Source organism: Salvelinus namaycush, chromosome 22 (genome assembly GCF_016432855.1).
Source record: "Salvelinus namaycush isolate Seneca chromosome 22, SaNama_1.0, whole genome shotgun sequence".
Lineage (NCBI taxonomy): Eukaryota > Metazoa > Chordata > Actinopteri > Salmoniformes > Salmonidae > Salvelinus > Salvelinus namaycush.
Window position 1 is genome coordinate 8,907,389 of NC_052328.1, and position 19,358 is coordinate 8,926,746.

Here is a 19,358-nt window from a genome sequence, read left to right on the forward strand (position 1 = left end):
ACATGATTTCTAAATGACTACCTCATCCCTGTACCTCACACATACAATGATCTGTAAGGACCCTCAGTCAAGCAGTGAATTTCAAACACAGATTCAACCACAAAGACCAGGGAGGTTTTCCAATGCCTCTCAAAGAAGGGCACCTATTGGTAGATGGGTAAAAAATACTTATGTGAATGAGATATTTCTGTATTTCCGTTTCAATAAATTTTCAAACATTTCGAAAAACATGTTTTCACTTTGTCATTATGGGGTATTGTATGTAGATGGTTAAAAAAATATTTAATCCACTTTGAATTCAGGCTGTAACACAACAACATGTGGAATAAGCCCAGGGGTATGAATACTGTAAGTAACACTGCCTGATTTGTTCTTGATAGATATTTTGGAGGGCAGTCATTTAAAATGCTATAACAGCGGAGCTGTGTGTCATCGTGTTCTCCGGGGTATGAGAGGGGGAGAGGTGGTCCTCTGAGGTGGTCTCTGAGGGAGAGCTCGAGAGGGGTATGATACGTAACGCTCCTCCAGCAAACTCTCCGCAGCCCTAAAATGTATAACAGATAACCACATAGTTACACTTGGCATGACAAATTAAACAGAGATGATACCCCCGAATTAGCATAATAATACAAAACATAACAATACGTCAGTTTAAACTAGATATCTGTTTTTCTTCATTGGATGCGTCTCCTTCCACCGCATCCGTCTACGTCCCCCTTCCTTATCTGCGGCGGAAGGTGACAGAGCTAGAGAGGTGACCATGAGACATCTCGAAAATGGGTCTTCTCACAAAATCGTCTGTAGCGTCCGAACGGTTTGGCTTACAAACCTATTATGACCCCTCTATGGAAAGATGAGACTCTCACAAAACACAATTACGTTTTGTCTTGGGACTCGTCTGAAGTCTGAACAGCTGATCTGCCAACTTCTGTCTGGAGCATCCGAACTAACTGTGGAAAGGTGATACACTCACAAACACTTACATGTCGATTGTTTTGCTCTAGGACTCCAACAGGCCTCACCACACTCGTCTGAAGGTACCAGTTGACAAATGAATGGAAGTATATATGGACACTGTTTAGCTATAGGGCCGACACTTCAGAACAAACTTCTGTTGTTCAATGTAGTGAATGTTATTCAATGCGTTTGTATGGGCTAATAGCCAAATACACATTTTCATAAAATAATTTTGTACATATTTCTTGTTATCATTCAAAATCAAATAGCTAAATTATCCTTGGTATGACCTTCTTAAAACAATTCCATATGTTCATGTGAGACAAACAGTATTTCAAGTCATTTCAAAAGAGCGTCAACTTAGTCAACTGTAAGTGCTGTTATTGTGAAGTGGAAACATCTAGGAGCAACAATGGCTCATCCGCAAAGTGGCAGGCCACACAAGCTCACAGAACGGGACGGCCGAATGCTGCAGTGTGTAGTGCGTACAAATTGTCTGTCCTCGGTTGCAACACTCACTACAGAGTGCCAAACTGCCTATGGAAGCAACGTCAGCGCAAGAACTGTTCGTTGTCAGCTTCATGAAATGGGTTTCCATGGCCGAGCAGCCGCACACAAGCCTAAGATCACCATGCGCAATGCCAAGCTTCGGCTGGAGTGGTGTAAACCTCGCCGCCATTGGACTCTGGAGCAGTGGAAACATGTTCTCTGGAGTGATTAATCACACTTCACCATCTGGCAGTCCGATGGACGAATCTGGGTTTGGGGGATGCCAGGAGAACACTACCTGCCCGGATGCATAGTGCCAACTGTAAAGTTTGGTGGAGGAGGAATAATGGTCTAGGGCTGTTTTTAATGTTTGGGGCTAGGCACATTAGTACCAGGGAAAGGAAATCTTAACGCCACAGCATACAATGACATTCTAGATGATTCTGTGCTTACAACTTTGTGGCAACATTTTGGGGAAGGCCCTTTCCTGTTTCAGCATGACAATGCCACCGTGCACAAAGTGAGGTACATACAGAAATGGTTTGTCGAGATCGGTGTGGAAGAACTAGACTGGCCTGCTCACAGCCCTAACCTCAAACCCATCAAACACCTTTGGGATGAATTGGAACGCAGACTGCGAGTCAGGCCTAATCGTCCGACAAAAATGCCCGACCTCACTAGTGGTTGAATGGAAACAAGTCCCAGGAGAAATGTTCCAACATCTAGTCGAAAGCCCTCCCAGAAGAATGGAGGCTGTTACAGCAGCAAAGCCGGGACCAACTCCATATTAATGCCCATGATTTAGGAATGAGATGTTCAACGAGAAGGTTTCCACATACTTTTGGTCATGTAGTGTAGCTGATTGTCTTTCTCACGGTTAGTCCAGTAAGTTTCAGCTGGATATGCATATATTATTTTTACATTTCAAAATATAGCCTCAACTTCTAGGGTAAAGAATCATGAGTGTTTAATGTAATCATTAGGGTTGGGGTTGGTTTTGTGGTCGGCAATTTGTGATGCTTATCAACTCGGTTTACTTTTTTATTTGAGAAGCAAGTGGCACATAACTATCAACATAAATATATTCTGGGCAGTTTCATTACAATTAGGAAGAATAAATGGTAACACTGCTTTTGAATACCCTCTTCAAAATGCCTGTTTAACTCCTCATGAGCAGTGCATCATGTATAATAATGGACAACTTAGGTGCTAATAACTGCTTATAGACATCTATGACTACATTCACACTGCATTTTGACCAAGGCTCTACAATGCAAATGTTCATATGAATACGGTGAACATGAAACTAGACATTTGAAATTCTCTACGAGTAGAATAATATACGCGTTGTCATGTTAAACTCTTACTCAACATCTATCCCTCTCTCGACCACATGGAGAAAATGTTGAACTTGTATATAGCCTATCTTCACACTTCAGGTTTCCTCTCTGCACGCACAGACAGTGGTGGGCCAATATTTCCTCCTTATCGCTTCTGTCATCTGACCTTTACCACTGCGTGTAGCCTACAGTGTAGAATACTCACTGATATGTTTCTCAAGTGTGCTTGCCTTTTCAATATGTCGTATACTCTGAAATGAAACTGTCGGTTTGCATATTACTCTTCGTTGAGCTGTTATCTACAGCGTTACTAAATCACATTGTAATAGTGTAACATTGGTCGTTATACTGCAGTATTAGACCCTCTGTGGTCCTTCATTTTTACAATCGTCATATTGCTGTCATACTATGAATTGCATGTTTAAGTTGCATTTTTGTTGTTGATTTCCATGAGGAGGAAGTCACCTTGCTATCTATGAAGATGTCATATTACTGATTAATGTTGCCTTTCTGGAATTCCATATTGCATTACATGTAATATAACGTTCTGTAATCAAGTTACAGCTAGTTTCAGTGATCCTGACACAGGAACGTATCAAAGGGTCTCTCTTATCCAGAGAGAGGGCTTACCTGTCTGGGAGTCGTGGTGGGATTCTGGGGGGAGGAGGTAGAGGTGCGGCCTCAGCGGGCCGTGGGGGTAGAGGGAAGAAGTCTGCTGTGTCCTTTCCATGGATCAAATCAATACACAGCATAAGAAATCATGAGAGAATCTAACAAAGGCACTGTCGCAGTTGACAGATTGTAAATACATTGACTGGAGTACATGGTAAATAAGTACATTGTGCCTTCATAAGTATGCTTGTTTTTTTCTCTCGCAATATGTCCATCACAAATGTACTTAAATGTAACTTAAATGTAACTTAAATGGTTTTTTTTGCGGTGAATTGATTCCATCGGATTGAATATCTCTCCAGCAACAACATGTATGAATACAAATAAGCTATTTAGCCTTGTTTACTGAACCGTGGATTCACAAAGACATATACTAAAAGTGTTTTGTGTGAACTGGGCCTTGAAGAGACTTTAAAGAGCAGTTTGGTCTCACCTCAAAGTCAGGCTCAGTTCCGCTGCTGTAGCTAATCGTACTATGTGTGCTGAGTCTGTTACTGCCACTACCTGGGGAAAGTAAAAGTAAATAATGGTAAGGTCAGTAAAGGAAGAAACACTACAAGTGATTATGAAACAGTTTCTTCAACAAGAGCTTGTGGTGGGTTGCTACGAATAGCCAAGAGTGCACATTAAATGCTAGAGATGAAAGCCACTTAGAGAGAGGAGCTGAATAGAGCAACAATAAATGGGGAGAGTAATTGTGCTACAGGTTTTCATCTTTTAGACATAATGACCATACGGGATATGGAAATAATCAGAGTTGATCAGCCAAACAAACGGCCAATTGCGTTTCAGATTTCATCACTTCTCCAAATGAAAATGATATTTCCAAAAGCACTATCTTGGTACTAATACAGATTTTTGATAATAACAATAATATAAACAGCATCAAAACGACAGAAAAAGACCAACTTAATAATTACATCAGTTGTCATTTTGTACTACCATTTAGGCTCATGGTGACATTCAAACGACAAAGATTGTACTCACTGGATGTGCTGGAGGTACTGCCAGTCTTCCAGGTGCTTCTCTGGCTTGACCGTGTCACAGGAGGGGGTAGGGCAATGACCCGTGGGGTGGGCTCGTACACAGAACACTCCACAGCCGTGTTGGAGCTCCAGGGAAGGTTCCTCTGCAGTGGGGCGGTTATCTCCAGACCTCACAGGGTAGAGGCCAGATCAACAATAAGCATCACTCATCAACAATAAGCTAAATATCATACCTTCATTGGTGTTACAAAGTACCAGTAGTGGCCTGTCATTCAGGGCAGGTGGTTCTGAGCCCCAACTGTTTAGCTATAAAAAAATATATATATATTGTTGTTGCCTGTTTTGCATGTTCTTTTGGCATTAATACGTGTCACATATCAGTTTGCAAACATGGTCTCTTTTTTGCTTTCTTGAGTAAGGCAGCACCAAAATGCAAGTGTTTCAGCCTAGCTCAGTGCTTTCTTAGTGGTGGGGCAGCCAGCGGATAATATGGAGCGTAGGTGTTGGTAATGTTCTCTAGTTGCGCCCATGTCACTCATGGAGACACTACGTCACTGCAAAATCTACGGGTAGAGCTCGAAATTTCCAGCCCCTTGGGTGCTGCCATAGAGTTACATTAGTGCCCATCCAAGAAGCCTAAAGGTCATTGGCTACAGATAAAATGACGTCAAATCATGTTATATCTACCGTAGCTTTGATTGGACTGATCATGTGTGATTGGGCTCCCGAGTGGCGCAGCGGTCTAAGGCATGGCATCTCAGAGCTAGAGGCATCACTACAGACCCTGGTTCAATTCCAGGCTGTATCACAACCGGCCGTGATTGGGAGTCCCATAAGGCGGCGCACAATTGGCCCAGGGTCATCCGGGTTAGGGTTTGGCCTGGGTAGGCTGTCATTGTAAATAAGAATTTGTTCTTAACTGACTTTACTTAAATAAAGGTTCAATTTAAAAAAACTAAATTCAACATCATACTTTCAAAATCTTAGCTAGCAAGCTAGCAGTCATCATCATGAATGAAGTTAATAATCTACTGGCAAATTCTTTTCAATCCTTGTATTATAAAGAGAAATTATAGATGAAACGTATCGGTGCTCATCGGCCATTGGACAAAAACATTACACAACAAGTTGGAAATCGCAAATTCAATAATGAGTGGTTTGGAAGGAATCAGTGGCTAACTGCAAGCTTTGCAAAGCAATCACTAGCATGCTATTCAGTGGAGTGGGTTTGTGGTCCAAGTCTGGGTATAAAGGTCTCTTTTCCAAGCTTAAAAGGATAAACATTCAACACCATGGGCAATAAAAGGTTGAATACATTGGCCATACTGTCAATCCAGCATGATTTCTGCCACGTTCTCAGACTTCAGTGAGTTCAAGACAGCTGGGAACTCGGAAAAAAACAAGCCCCGACTGGGAAATTACGTCATCCAACTCGGAATTCCAAGTCGGGTACTCGGGCCTCTTTCTAGAGTTCCGATCTGAAGATCATTGACGTCATGATTCGACCACGCGCTTCAGCACTTGGCGGTCCCATTCTGTGAGCTTGTGTGGCCTAGCACTTCTCGGCTGAGCCGTTGTTGCTCCTAGATGTTTCTACTTCACAATAACAGCTTACAGTTGACCAAGGCAGCTCTAGCAGGGCCGAAATTTGACGAATTTGACAAACTGAAAGTGTCATCCTATGACGTTGCCACGTTGAAAGTCACTGAGCTCTTCAGTAAGGCCATTCTACTGCCAATGTTTGTCTATGGAGATTGCATGGCTGTGTGCTTGATTGTATACACCTGTCAGCAACGTGTGTGGCTGAAATAGCCAAATCCACAAATTTGAAGGGGTGTCCACGTACTTTTGTATAGATAATGTATATCCATTTCAGTGTTTAACAGCAACTGCTAAGATATTATCATGTTTTGTATCAAATATGACCTTTGATGCTGTCTTGTGACCTACAGAAACTAGGCATAGTCAAATATCAAAACAAACACTTTTCAGTAACCCTGACAAATGAAATGTGATTGCAATTGAAGTACAAACTATGCTCATCACATGTAGAGACAAAGTATAGCTAGTAGTCTCCAAATATTCTTACCGATCTCCTTCCCAATCTTCTCCCTCTCTTTGTGGCGTCTGGTAATGCTGCCTCGTAATCTCTTCAAATTTTCCTGTAACAAAAAAGTTGTTCTTTATTCAATGAAGTAGTGTTTCAGGTTATCATTGTACCCCCCAGAGGCTAGGCTTGGGCCACAGAAAATACATGTTTCTTGTGTTCTGCCAAGAGATTTGAGTATGAACTATAATCTACTACTGTACCTGTTGATTACGCAGAGACTGAGATCTCCTATTCTCATCAAACTGCCAGGTCTTGAATTCCTTGACAGCATCATCCACAGTCAGGACCCCCACCTTCACCTTCTCCTGCAAGGCTATGAGCTGCCTCTGGCCTTGGGTCCTCACCTCAGCATAGGGGTCGTGGGAAGAGGAGGTGGAGGCTCCATCTCTCACAGGCCTCACTGGAGGTTTTGGAGGCACATACATTGTTTACTAATTAGTGGAGAAGATGTGATTCAGGACAAATAAAATCATCTAATCTGCTTTTCAATTTGATACATACCATTGGATGACTCTGTTTCTCTGAGGTCCATCTGTGGATTTGATTCTTCTTTTGCTGAAAACACTGTGAATCAAAAATCATTGTTATTCACCTCAACCTAAAATACTTTACACTGGTTTGACAACTCATGCACTAGCTAATACCTTTGGAGAACAGTTTAACCATCTACCTCTTGAGATGTAGGTCTTGGACTCCTCAGGCTCTGAAAATGTTACAGGTCTCGGAACGGGGGCTGGTGGACGGTTGACAATTTCCGGGAGATAGCTTGCATTCTCGTCCACCGTGTCATAGATTTGATCAGAAATACACATATTGTAAAGTTCTTCTTCCTCAAACTCCTCTGGTTCTTCCACCTGGTCTCCCGCCTCTTCATTAGTTGTATGCTCCCCAACTTGGGGCACACCTGCATCAGGTTTACCTAAAAAGAAAAGCCACATCATTTGTAAAAAAGAGAAAGGCATTTTAGGATCTGAATATGTAGACTATAAACCATACTTAAGTCCACAAGTCCAATTACAGTACAGTACAATGCAGTATTTTGCAAATTTACCTTGAAAAAATGTTCTAAGTATGACTTCCTCCGGGTTATGAGACTCTTCTAATGCCTTCTCCATGTCCTCATCTGAGGGAAATAAAATAGTCAAAGATCTTCAACATCATCATTATCATTAACATCCTCATCATCAAAGATAAATGGTACTTCATGTGATTAGTCATAGTTAGTCATACATAGGTCTTCCATGGAGTCGGGGTTTAACCCGATCATGGTCTCATAGATGTCTTCTTGACACCCAGGGTTCAGGGAGTCGTTCGTGACGTCTTGAGAGGAGTTGGACATGGACTCGTACACCTCCTCATCTTCTTCAGCCGTGGCAGCTGTGTCCTACAGAGTAGATATTGTGAATATAGTCTTCACGAAATATATGTTTTTCAGAAAGCTACAACAATAACATTTACCAGTAGCTTTTCATTCCTTCTTGTGCAATTCATAGTATAAGCATAATGCATTTCCATTTGGTATAGGTGACAGTGAGCTGGCTGTGGCCATTGACATAATTGAGATCACACTTCAGAGATAAAAGATAAATACATCACGGAATGAAAATACTAACAATGGACTTACCACAAAGTCATCTATGAACTGTCTCAGTTCAGAGAAGCCGCTCCTCTCTGCCAGTGTATTTGGGTAGTCTCCATTCTTATTCATCACGCTGTAGGCCTGTAAGGCACCTGGACACTGGAGCAGGACTGTTGTCAGCTTCTTCAGCCCATACTTTGCGGCAAAATGAAGCAGAGTGGGAAGCTCCTCCTTTCGCTGATCTGAGTGACACGAAAAAGTCGAATTAATCAATGTAATCCATGCCACTTTTCTGAACGTTCTTGACGACTTGAAAACTATCAGGATATAAGTTGAACTTGCAAAAAAAGTGAAACGTTGCCAGTTCATCTAGTACACATCATTAATTGATCTTTTGGAACTTGGATCACATCCCTGGATGTCAACATATGTCAATGGGTGTGGACAACATTTTTGGACCTCCAGATAAGATTTGTGTACATGATTAGATGGGTCGTTCCACACTCTTATAAAAAAATGGTTCCATAGGGGCTATTCGGCTGTCCCCATGGGAAAACCCTTTTTGGTTCCAGGTAGAACTTTTTGGGGTTCCATTTTAGAACCCTCTGTGGAAAGGTTCTACATTGGAACCTGAAAGGGTTCTATCAAGAACCATAAACGGTTCTACCTGGAACCAAAAAGGGTTCGTCAAAGGGTTATCCTATGGGGAGAGCCGAAGAACCCTTTTAGGTACTAGATATAACTTAATTTTGCACTAATCGAGTGCCTTTTGGATAGTGTAATTTTGTCCCCAAAAAATGTCGCTGTCATAAAAAGCACATGTTCAACTTCATAATAACCATGTTTTCCCATCTCCAGAGGTAAAAAAATAAATAAGATGACTAGAAAAGCTGACAATTAAAGTAGCAGGGTTGACCGTAACAGGGTTGACGATTTCATCTTAAATCAGCCGTAAATCCCCTTGTGACCGGGGGAATGGAAGCTTGTTGTGTGCAATAAGGAGGGGCAATTGAATGCAAGCTTAACAAAACATTTGAACTTGTTAAAACATTCCGAGCCTATCTATGGGTGACAGGGTTGACGTGTTATGCTCGAAATGCTTAGTTTTCGTCCACAAAACACCAGGAAACGGCCAGAAACAATACACTATTACTTGACTTTTAGATGTTCAATGTTTCTTTAGAAACTTAGAAAAGACTAGTTTTACCATATTAAAACGAGAGTTCGGTTCAGTTAAAGGGTTCAGGAAGGTGACCAAGAACCCGATGGTCACAGAGCTCCAGAGTTCCTCTGTCGAGATGGGAAAACCTTCCAGAAGGACAAGCATCTATGCAGCACTCCACCAATCAGGCCTTTATGGTTGAGTGGCCAGACGGAAGCCACTCCTCAGTAAAAGGCAAATGATAGCTCACTGGGAGTTTGCCAAAAGACACCTAAAGGACTCTCAGACGATGAGAAACAAGATTCTCTAGTCTGATGAAATCAAGATTGAACTCTTTGGCATGGATGCCAAGTGTCACGTCTGGAAGAAACAAGGCACTGCTCATCACCTGGCCAATACCATCCCAAAGGTGAAGAATGGTTGTGGCACCATCATGCTGTGGGGATGTTTTTCAGCAGCAGGGAGTGGGAGACTAGTAAGGATCGAGGGAAAGATGAACGGAGCAAAGTACAGAGAGATCCTTGATGAAAACCTGCTCCAGAGTGCTCAGGATCTCAGACTGGGGTGAAGGTTCACCTTCCAACAGGACAACGACCCTAAGCACACAACCAAGAGAACGCAGGAGTGGCTTCAGGACAAGTCTCTGAATGTCCTTGAGTGGCCCGGCCAGAGCCCGGACTTGAACCCGATCGAACATCTTGAGAGACCTGAACATTTCTATGCAGCGACGCTTCCCATCCAACCTGACAGAGCTTGAGATGATCTGCAGAGACGAATGGGAGAAACTCCCCAAATACAGGTGTGCTTGTAGCATGATACCCAAGAAGACTCGAGGCTGTAATCACTTCCAAAGGTGCTTAAACAAAGTACTGAGTAAAGGGTCTGAATACTTATGTAAATATGACATTTATTTACTTATTTTTTTACTCCCTTTTTCTCCCCAATTTCGTGATATCCAATTGGTAGTTACAATCTTGTCCCATCGCTGTAGAACTGTTGATGTGTAGACAAGCAAATGTATCATTCCGTTATAATTTCTGTAAAAAATGTTAACACTTACATGCAGCCATATTGTCTTCCTCTAGCTGTCTGATTCCAAATACATGAAGTCCACTTGCAGGGATCCTGCATTGTAATGAGTCTGTCAGCAAATTGTCAAGTGACTCTGTGGTATTGGATGTAAAATTGAATGCCTAGAAACACAGAAATGAATAACACACTATTAAAGAAAATATTATACGTCCAGCCTAAAGAATTTAATCAAATCTTTTTTGGGGCTTTCTTGAGGCTTTGGTCTGTGTGAGATCACACCTTCAATGTCATTGAACAATGTCTTAATAAAAATAAATGTATTTAGAGTTGATGAAAAGTGAATTTGTCATTATTCAGTATTATGTTTTTAGGTAACACTTTATCTGGACAGTCCATCTGTAGATGCTTAACAGACTATATGCAGTAACAGTTCAACAGTTCAACTCCCTACGAACCCTAACCCTACCCTAGCCCTAACCCTAACCTTAACCCTTATGTTAACCCTAAACTTAACCCTTACCTTAACCATAGCTCTAACCTTAACCCTTACCCTAATCCTTATTCTAAAACTAACCCTAACCATAACCTTAGCAAGCAGTTGCTTATCAACAGATAGTTTGTTGATAGTATGACCATCTGTAGAGCATCTACAGATGGACTATCCGGACTATCCAAATAAAGTGTGACCTATTTTTACTCTATACTGAGCTGACTCACCTGACACATAAAGTTCAGGGGAGCAGCTGCATGTTCAAGGTAACTGCTGATTTCTCCCATGGCTGTGTAGTATGTTACAGGCCTCAAACAGACTGGTGAGTCGTTGCTATACAGAGTGAGTGACACCTCTCCTGCTGGCATATCTGGGAAAGACAAATGTTATCTGAGTTAGCGTCCTGTATTTATACTGGCTTATCAAATTACTTCAAATTATTCACATTGGTGGAAAAAAATGTCCACAATAGGAATGTGAAAATGAAATAGAATAATAAGTAAAAGTGAAATAGAAGACTGGGGTAAGTGGTCTAAAAGTTCCTCTTTAGATTTGTGATCGAAGGACTCTAAAGGTAGTTTACTTACCAGGCGCATTAATACTGATAGTGTATTCATTCTCCAAAGTCCCTAGAACCCGTTTTGCAGTTGAATCATCAGAGGCAAACACCACCTCCATTTTCAACTGGTTGTCCAGTTTATTAGAAAAGATTATAAAAATAGTTGCATGGTCCTGTAAAACAGGTCAGACAATTGCATTCTATGCTTAATAGTTGTTTCCTCAAAAAACTGCCATTGCAAATAAAGTTGTCCTGGCCTGATTACAATTTGAGGGTGATTTGGAGTTGTGCCTTGATATTAATCAATGAATCATTTAAAAAAATGAACACAAAATATATGAAGGAACCAAGAGGCATGGTTGTCCGACACTATACACTCCACAAACTTTTATACTTACGACAGTATCATGTACCTGTTATGTAACATTAATCTTTCCTTATGTGGTGCTTTCCAGATTAAATATTTGAACATTGTTCAGGACCATTTCAGAGTGGTCTATATGTATGTTTAAGCAATTCTTACCCCGCATAAAACTCTGTTTGGTTGAACGGTGAGACAGATGGGATGTGTGGGGCTCGTTGCCTGGTTTGGGTGGATCTCTGTTCTCACATCGTCCTTGTCGTCCTGGACACACTCTGGTTGTGTCACGGACTCTTCCTCTGTCCCCTCAGCTTTGGGGTTCATAACCACAGGGATTTCACACTCTGTTTTTGCTTCTGGTTTTGGTTCTGGTTTTGCTGTAGCTTCCGCCTCATGTTCAGCCTCTTCTGCGTTACCTTTGAATACAAAAGTCAAAATAAAAGCCTATCATCACTTGTTCTCAGTTGAATATGGGTAAATGTGTGAATTGAATTAACAAGACTGTAAGTTCACAACTAGAGGGTATGTGATCCTTTGTGAATATAATACACTAATGGTAAATTACTCATGCACCTTAAACAAAGACACAAAAACTCACGAACATAAACTCGTCCAGTTATTGTATCTCTGAATGTTATGAGAATCTGGCTATATACTTTCACGTTGTACCCACGCTGAAGGTTTGCTGCTTCCCCAATCAAAAGCCCTGGATTAGCACGGAGGTTGGCGCTAAACTAAAGAGCAGGGCTACTGCACACAGGGCTATCGTAGAAAACCCTGATGCTACGGCCGAAGACGGGAATAAGCACAAGAAGGCCTGCTATGACCTCCGCAGAGTCATCAAACAAACAAAAGGAGAATATAGGAATAAGGTGGAATCATATTACACAGGTTCTGACGCCCGCGGCATGTGGCAGGGGCTAAAGTCTATTACGGATTACAGAGGAAGACCCAACCGTGACCTGCAATCTCAATGTCTCTCCACACTACCCTCACCCACCTAGATAAGAGGAATACCTATGTGAGAATGCTGTTCATTGACTACTGCTCAGCAATCAACACCATTATCCCCTCCAAGCTCGTCACAAAGACTCTGGGTCTGAACACCTCCCTCTGCAACTGGATCCTGGACTTCCTGACGGACCGACCCCAGGTGGTGAGAGTAGGCAACATCACCTCCACCACGCTGACCCTTAACACAGGGGCCTCACAGGGGTGTGTGTTTAGTCCGCTCCTGTACTCCCTGTTCACCCACGACTGTGTGGCCACGCACAACTCCAACACCATTATTAAGTTCGGTGACGACACGACGGTGGTAAGCCTGATCACCGGCGAAGATGAGTCAGCCTACAGGGAGGAGGTCAGTGACCTGACAGTGTGGTGCCGGAGCAACAACATCTCCCTCAACGTCAGCAAGACCAATGAGCTGATCGTGAACTACAGGAAACAGGGGGGGGGGACGACCCCATCCACATCGACGTGGTGGCAGTGCAGCATGTAGACAGCTTCAAGTTCCTCGGTTTCCAAATCACTAAAGACTTAAAATGGTCCAAATACACACACAGTCACAAAGAAGGCACAACAGCTCCTCTTGCCCCTCTAGAGGTTGAAAAAGTTTGGCATATGAGCCCTCAAATCCTGTAATGGTTCTACAGCTGTACCATTGAGAGAATATTGACTGGCTGCGTCACTGCTTGGTATGGCAATAGCACCGCCCTCGATCGCATGGTGCTACAGAGGGTTGTGCGGACAGCCCAGTACATCACTGGGGCTGAGCTCTCTGCCATCCAGGACCTCTATATCAGGCGGTGGGAAAAGAAGTCCTGTAAAATCTTCAAAGACACCAACCACCAAAGCCATAGACTATTTTATTTTCTGCCACACGGCAAGAGGTATCCCCAAGTAATACGACTGATAAATAGCTAATAAAATAGCTACACGGACCGAGTTTACCTCGTGTCTTTATCAATCTTTTATTTCAGTATGCACACCCACAGAGCCCTACACACTCACACACACTGTCACTCCAACACAAACAAACTCTATAATTTGCTCACTTACAAATAATATGCACATACATTTATACGGACGCTACACACCCGCACACCCACTCACATACAAGCTGCTGCTACTCTGTTCATCTTATATCCTGTTGCCTATTCACCTTACCCCTATATACGTATATCTACCTCCATCACTCCAGTATCCCTGCACATGTAAAAATGGTATAGACACTGACTTTTTAAATATTTCCAGTATATAGTATGCTAATTTACTTATCATATTCTTATTTATCGTGTGTTTTTTCTTCTTCTCGTAATAGATTGTTATTGATTATTGCATTGTTGGGTTTTGAGTTGGCAAGAAAGGGATTTCACTGTACTTGTGCACGTGACATTAAAACTTGAAACAAAGTCAGGCAGAAAAACGACATGGGTATTATAAAGCGAACATACAGTCAGCGATGGATTCCAGAATGGTGGAGATGTAAAGAGCAGGTTCGTCTTCAGCATACAGTTTTCTCCAGCGCTGCCAGTTTTCAAACCATTCAGTGGGTATGTCATCCTCCGACATCCCACACAACAGCGCCACCACTCTGTGTGGAGGATGAAGGAGTCTCTGAAAAGTTCCTAGGACTTCAGGGTCATTTAGAATGTCCAGGATTGCTGTTGTCAGCAGCAGCACGATGCATTTACTATTATAGAAAATGTTAAATTCGCATTCATGTAGCTGTTCAGCACGGTCAACTGCATACAATACGATAGACCTCTTGGGAAACTTGCGTGAAGACTTCAAGATGTTCTGCAGATATGTAGCCCATTCCTGAGCCTCGCAAGAATGTACAATCAACAGCTCACACGTGTTGTGGAATCCAGACATTGCTGGAAGACAGAAAATTATGGGATTTAATATCTTATCAATTAATTATCAAAAAACAATTGAATTATTTACGTACAGTGCAGTCTGAAATTATTGACACCCTTGATAAAGATGAGCAAAAATTACTATAAGATAAATATTTCAAATACTGAGCTTTATTGTATGCATTTTGTTTTTTTAAATGTAATTATTTTATACTAATACAATTGCTCAGAGAAAGAGATACAGTAATACATTTTTGGCACCAAGCCTTTTCTTAAAATGTAAGCGTTGACGCCATTTCCTATTTCACAGAAAGGCCGTTATAGGGCCTTTTTTGCTGAACATTTTGCAGAAATACCTTCTTGAACATGTGAACTTTCATATGCCTTAATTACAAATATGAATACAAATGTTCAATTATGAGCCTAGTTTAGCCAAGGAGAAAGCACGAGCTATGTAGGGAGAAAGGCAGGATCCGTGATTGGCGGAGACAATGGAGGGTGGTAATAGAGGGACTACATTCTGGAGGACAATGCCATGCCGACTCATGTGTTTACGTGTGAATTCTTAAAGAGATGGAAAATGCTAGGGCTTAAGACGGTGTGAACGTTGATGAATGGGAGTAAACAAAGACAATTTCTCCAGAAAGTGTGAAAGTCATTCATGGTCATTTTTCTGCTACTTGTTCCCAAAGTGGGATAACAAGTTTATTTCAAATAAGCATAACAAGTTTATTTCAAATAAGCATAATTTCCTCATGCAGTCCTCCCAACTGTGTATCATATACCATTTTGAAGCTCAGAGTCTGTACTTTTATAAAATAACAAAATTAAAAAGCCAACCTTGAAAATTTGACATAAGCTCACCTTCCTGAATTCAGTCACACATGTTTTATGAGTTGGAGAACACATTGGGAAGGAGCTTAGACCATTTCTCCGTACAGAATCCTTCCAGATCCTCGATATCCTTAGTCTGCGCCTATCTTTATCAAGGGTGTCAATAATCTTAGAACAGTGTATAACTGTACTTAACACCTAAATTCATATATCAAATGATATTCATAGATATATTTGTTTCTCTCTGAAATGATTTGAGAAAAAGAAAAGTCAAGGTATTAATGCTGGGATTATGCTTAATGTTGCACAGAAACTGTACACGATACCAGGTGTCCAAAACAGCCCGAGCTATGCGATTTCAAGGTTGCTGGGGTTAAAGAATGAATAGGCGTGCTGTTTGAGATGTCAACACCGAGTACAGTCAATAAGTAGCTGAGCAAACACTGACCAGAGTCAACATTGGTCCGGGTAATTTGTTGTAACTCATTACTTTACTTAATCAAGCCAAGTTCACCCTTGTAAAACCTAAAAGGAGGGCGATACTACAGTGTGTAGTACAGTCTTCTACAGTATACTACGCAATTCTAAAGTAAGCACTATATGATCAAGGAATATTACAGTGTGTAGTGTGGTATTCTACAGTACACTACAAAAGTCTATAGTAAGCACTACATGATCAAGGGATACTACATTGTGGAGTATAGGATTCTATAGTATATTACAGTTTTCTACAGAATTCTATAGAATTGTATAGTATGTACTACAGTATTCTATAGTAAAATGTAGTCTTTTTTTTTTTTTAAACGTGGGTTAACCCCAATCCTAAATGTGCTTCAATCATACTGTACAGACATTTTTTTGCAAAGATATTGCTGAGTGGACATGCAAAAACTTGTCACCAATGCAGCTGTCAACTATAACTACAGGAAGAGTAAAACACTAACTTCCTTATTTCTAAACCAAATCTGTCAATGGTCTTACATTATACGTCAGTCAAACAAACAAAAAAACATTGCCGTTTTAGGTAGATATCATATTGAAGTTTCTTAATGAAAACGTTCAATTCTTTAAAACCATGAGTGTGCAGTGAGCGCTTATAGTATTGCTTTAGTTTATAGAATTTGAAGCGTTTGTATTTTATTGTCAGGCTAAGGTCAGACAAAAAAAATAAAGAAGTGTAAGAAGAAGTCAAACAAGACCACCTCTTACCTGATTCTGAGGGTGAGACAACTCCATCCATAATTGTGAAGTTTCAGAACAGGTGCATCAACTCACCCCACAGCACAAAACATCTGCCCTTGTGAATGGCTCGTCTTACTTTTTGGACTTAAGCCTTTCTTTTTACAGAATTTAGACTCTTCTCATGAGCAGCTTTCACCCAATAACTCCCCTTGTACTGTCATATTAATAGAAACGGGTTGTTTCCTGCTATTGGGTGACACTCTGTCACTTCCTAAAACAGATGTGACATGTGAGACCTGCCCCTGCGATAAGTGTGAGGGAAATGCAGTTTATTGTATCGTGTTATCACTTGTGTCGACATGATCTAGTGCTTGTGACACGTTTCACATGAGTTCTCTCTTCTCACAAAGTTTGGTCTGACAACTAAAACTAAAACAAACCTCAAGTCAAACCAATAATGACAGAGCAAACATACCAAGACAACAAAGCAGTCATTGTATCTTGTATTTTCCACCCACCCACCCACACACCTGATAGTTGTCACATTATCCTTTTTTCACTTCCTTACACAGTGTGTGTGTGTGATTTTCAATGTCAACCTGAAAACATCACAAAAAGCATGTCAGAGACCGAGGGGACGTGTGAGTTTACATATTGTCATAGGCATCTTGCGTTCACACATCACTTACATACAACTCATCTCATAGCTTCAAATAGCCTATTCAGTGCAGCATATATTTCAAAACCAGTTTGTGTTGCTAGAAATTTCTATGGATGGGACTGTATCGGCATCAAGTACTCATACCAAACCCACATTACAACCATCATAAGCACATCTGAGAGGTATTCCAGAACCGTATAGGCTGTACGGCGGGGGTAGGCAACCCTGTTCCTGGAGTGCCGCAGTTAAGGCAGGATTTTGTTCCAACTAGGCACCACACCTGACCAACTGAGCTAATTGATCAGTTCAGTGTTTGCCTAAATTCAACACACCTGGTCTTCCAGGTCAGTTAAATCAAAAACATGATGTGCCTGCAGCACTCCAGGACCAGGGTTGCCTACCCTTGCAGTCCAGTAACACAGGCCCACCAGAGGGCAGCATGTTATCACTGAATGCAAAGACAAACTCCAGCTCCAAATCTACATACACTACAAACTGCCTCTGGAAGCAACGTAAGCACAATAACTGTTTGTCTGGAGTTTCATAAAATGGGTTTCAATGGCCAAGCAGCCGCACACAAGCCTGAGATCACCATGTGCAATGCCAAGCGTTCGCAGGAGTAGTGTAAAGCTGGCCGCCATTGGACTCTGGAGCAGTGGAAACGCGTTCTCTGGAGTGATGAATCACGCTTCACCATCTGGCAGTCCGACGGACGAATCTGGTTTGGCGGATGCCAGGAGAACGCTACCTGCCCGAATGCATAGTGCCAACTGTAAAGTTTGGTGGAGCAGGAATAATGGTCTGGGGCTGTTTTTCATGGTTTTGGCTAGGCCCCTTAGTTCCAGTGAAGGGAAATCTTAACGCTACAGCATACAATGACATTCTAGACGATTCTGTGCACCAAACTTTGAGGCAACAGTGACAATGCCCCCATGCACAAAGCGAGGTCCATACAGAAATGGTTTGTCGAGATCGGTCTAGAAGAACTTGACTGGCCGGCACAGAGCCCTGACCTCAACCCCATCGAACACCTTTGGGATGAATTGGAACGTCAACCGCGAGCCAGGCCTAATCACCCAACATCAGTGCCTGACCTCCCAAATGCTCTTGTGGCTGAATGGAAGCAAGTCCCCACAGCAAAGTTCCAACATCTAGTAGAAAGCCTTCCCAGAATAGTGGAGGCTGCTATAGCAGTAAAGGGGGACCAACTCCATATTAGTGCCCATGATTTTGGAATGAGATGTGTGACGAGCAGGTGTCCACATACTTCTGGCCATCTAGTGTACACATACCAATCATCGATTCTAAAGGTTTACTCTATTACCTAATATTGGACGTTTCCACAATTACAATTCTAGAGCTATATGAGACTGATACATATTATTGAATGATCTAAATATGAAATAATGTTGGTGCCCCCAGGCATGGAATCACTGTGCACTTCTCTTTTCTCTTAAATTCGTAAAACTCTAAGCCATTGGGGGGTTTCTAAGCTGACATATGGAATTGTTTTAAGATGGTCATACTATGGATAATTGTATTTGATAAAATATTGAATTTGGCCTTTACTACTATAGCCCAGAGAAACACATTGAATAACATATTCATAAATGGCAAAAAAGACAGTAAAAAAAATTATCATAAGAAACAAGGTTTTTAAGTGCTTGTCCTATATCTAGGAGATATAAGAAAGCTCAGGAAATATACTTAATACTTCCATTTTCCTTTTACCGGTACCAGTTACCTTCAGATGAGTTCCGTGACACTTGTGGGGTCATTGTGTTTGTGAGAATCTCCCCTTTTCACGGTTGGGTCACATTAGTTTGAAGCACAAACGTTTCGGATGCTACAAACAGAAGTTGGCACATCGACTGAATCGACTTCAGACAAGTCTCCTGACACTTGTGGGGGTTGTAGAGCAAAACGAAGACCATCATCGTGTTCGTGAAAATAGCTCTGAGTAGACCGATTTTCGAGATTTCTCATGGTCTGACAAACACCAAAATCGCTTTAGCTCTGCCACCTTTCACCTCAGATGTGCGACATCGGCGGATGCGGTGGAATGAGACGCATCCAATGC

At 41.7% G+C, this 19,358-nt stretch overlaps 1 protein-coding gene across 3 annotated transcripts; it reads right to left on the bottom strand.

Moving 5' to 3' along the window:
* Nucleotides 1-251: 251 nt before the first annotated feature.
* On the bottom strand, nt 252-16,952 carry LOC120017523 (phosphoinositide 3-kinase adapter protein 1-like). Of its 3 annotated transcripts, none has more exons than XM_038960337.1 (17): nt 16,645-16,952; nt 14,194-14,619; nt 11,900-12,153; nt 11,405-11,549; nt 11,045-11,187; nt 10,356-10,488; nt 8,179-8,375; nt 7,785-7,938; nt 7,606-7,677; nt 7,225-7,473; nt 7,056-7,118; nt 6,755-6,954; nt 6,534-6,606; nt 4,446-4,613; nt 3,892-3,962; nt 3,417-3,508; nt 252-544 (listed from the first exon to the last, which is right to left on the bottom strand). In XM_038960337.1, the coding sequence occupies exons 1-17, from the start codon at nt 16,673-16,675 to the stop codon at nt 430-432; spliced, it is 2,586 nt and encodes an 861-aa protein (XP_038816265.1). In that variant the 5' UTR covers nt 16,676-16,952; the 3' UTR covers nt 252-429. The 3 variants fall into 3 exon arrangements, with proteins under 3 accessions (XP_038816265.1, XP_038816266.1, XP_038816267.1); XM_038960338.1 differs by lacking the exon at nt 16,645-16,952 and adding an exon at nt 15,466-15,675; XM_038960339.1 differs by lacking the exon at nt 14,194-14,619 and having other exon boundaries at nt 16,645-16,949.
* Nucleotides 16,953-19,358: the final 2,406 nt, after the last annotated feature.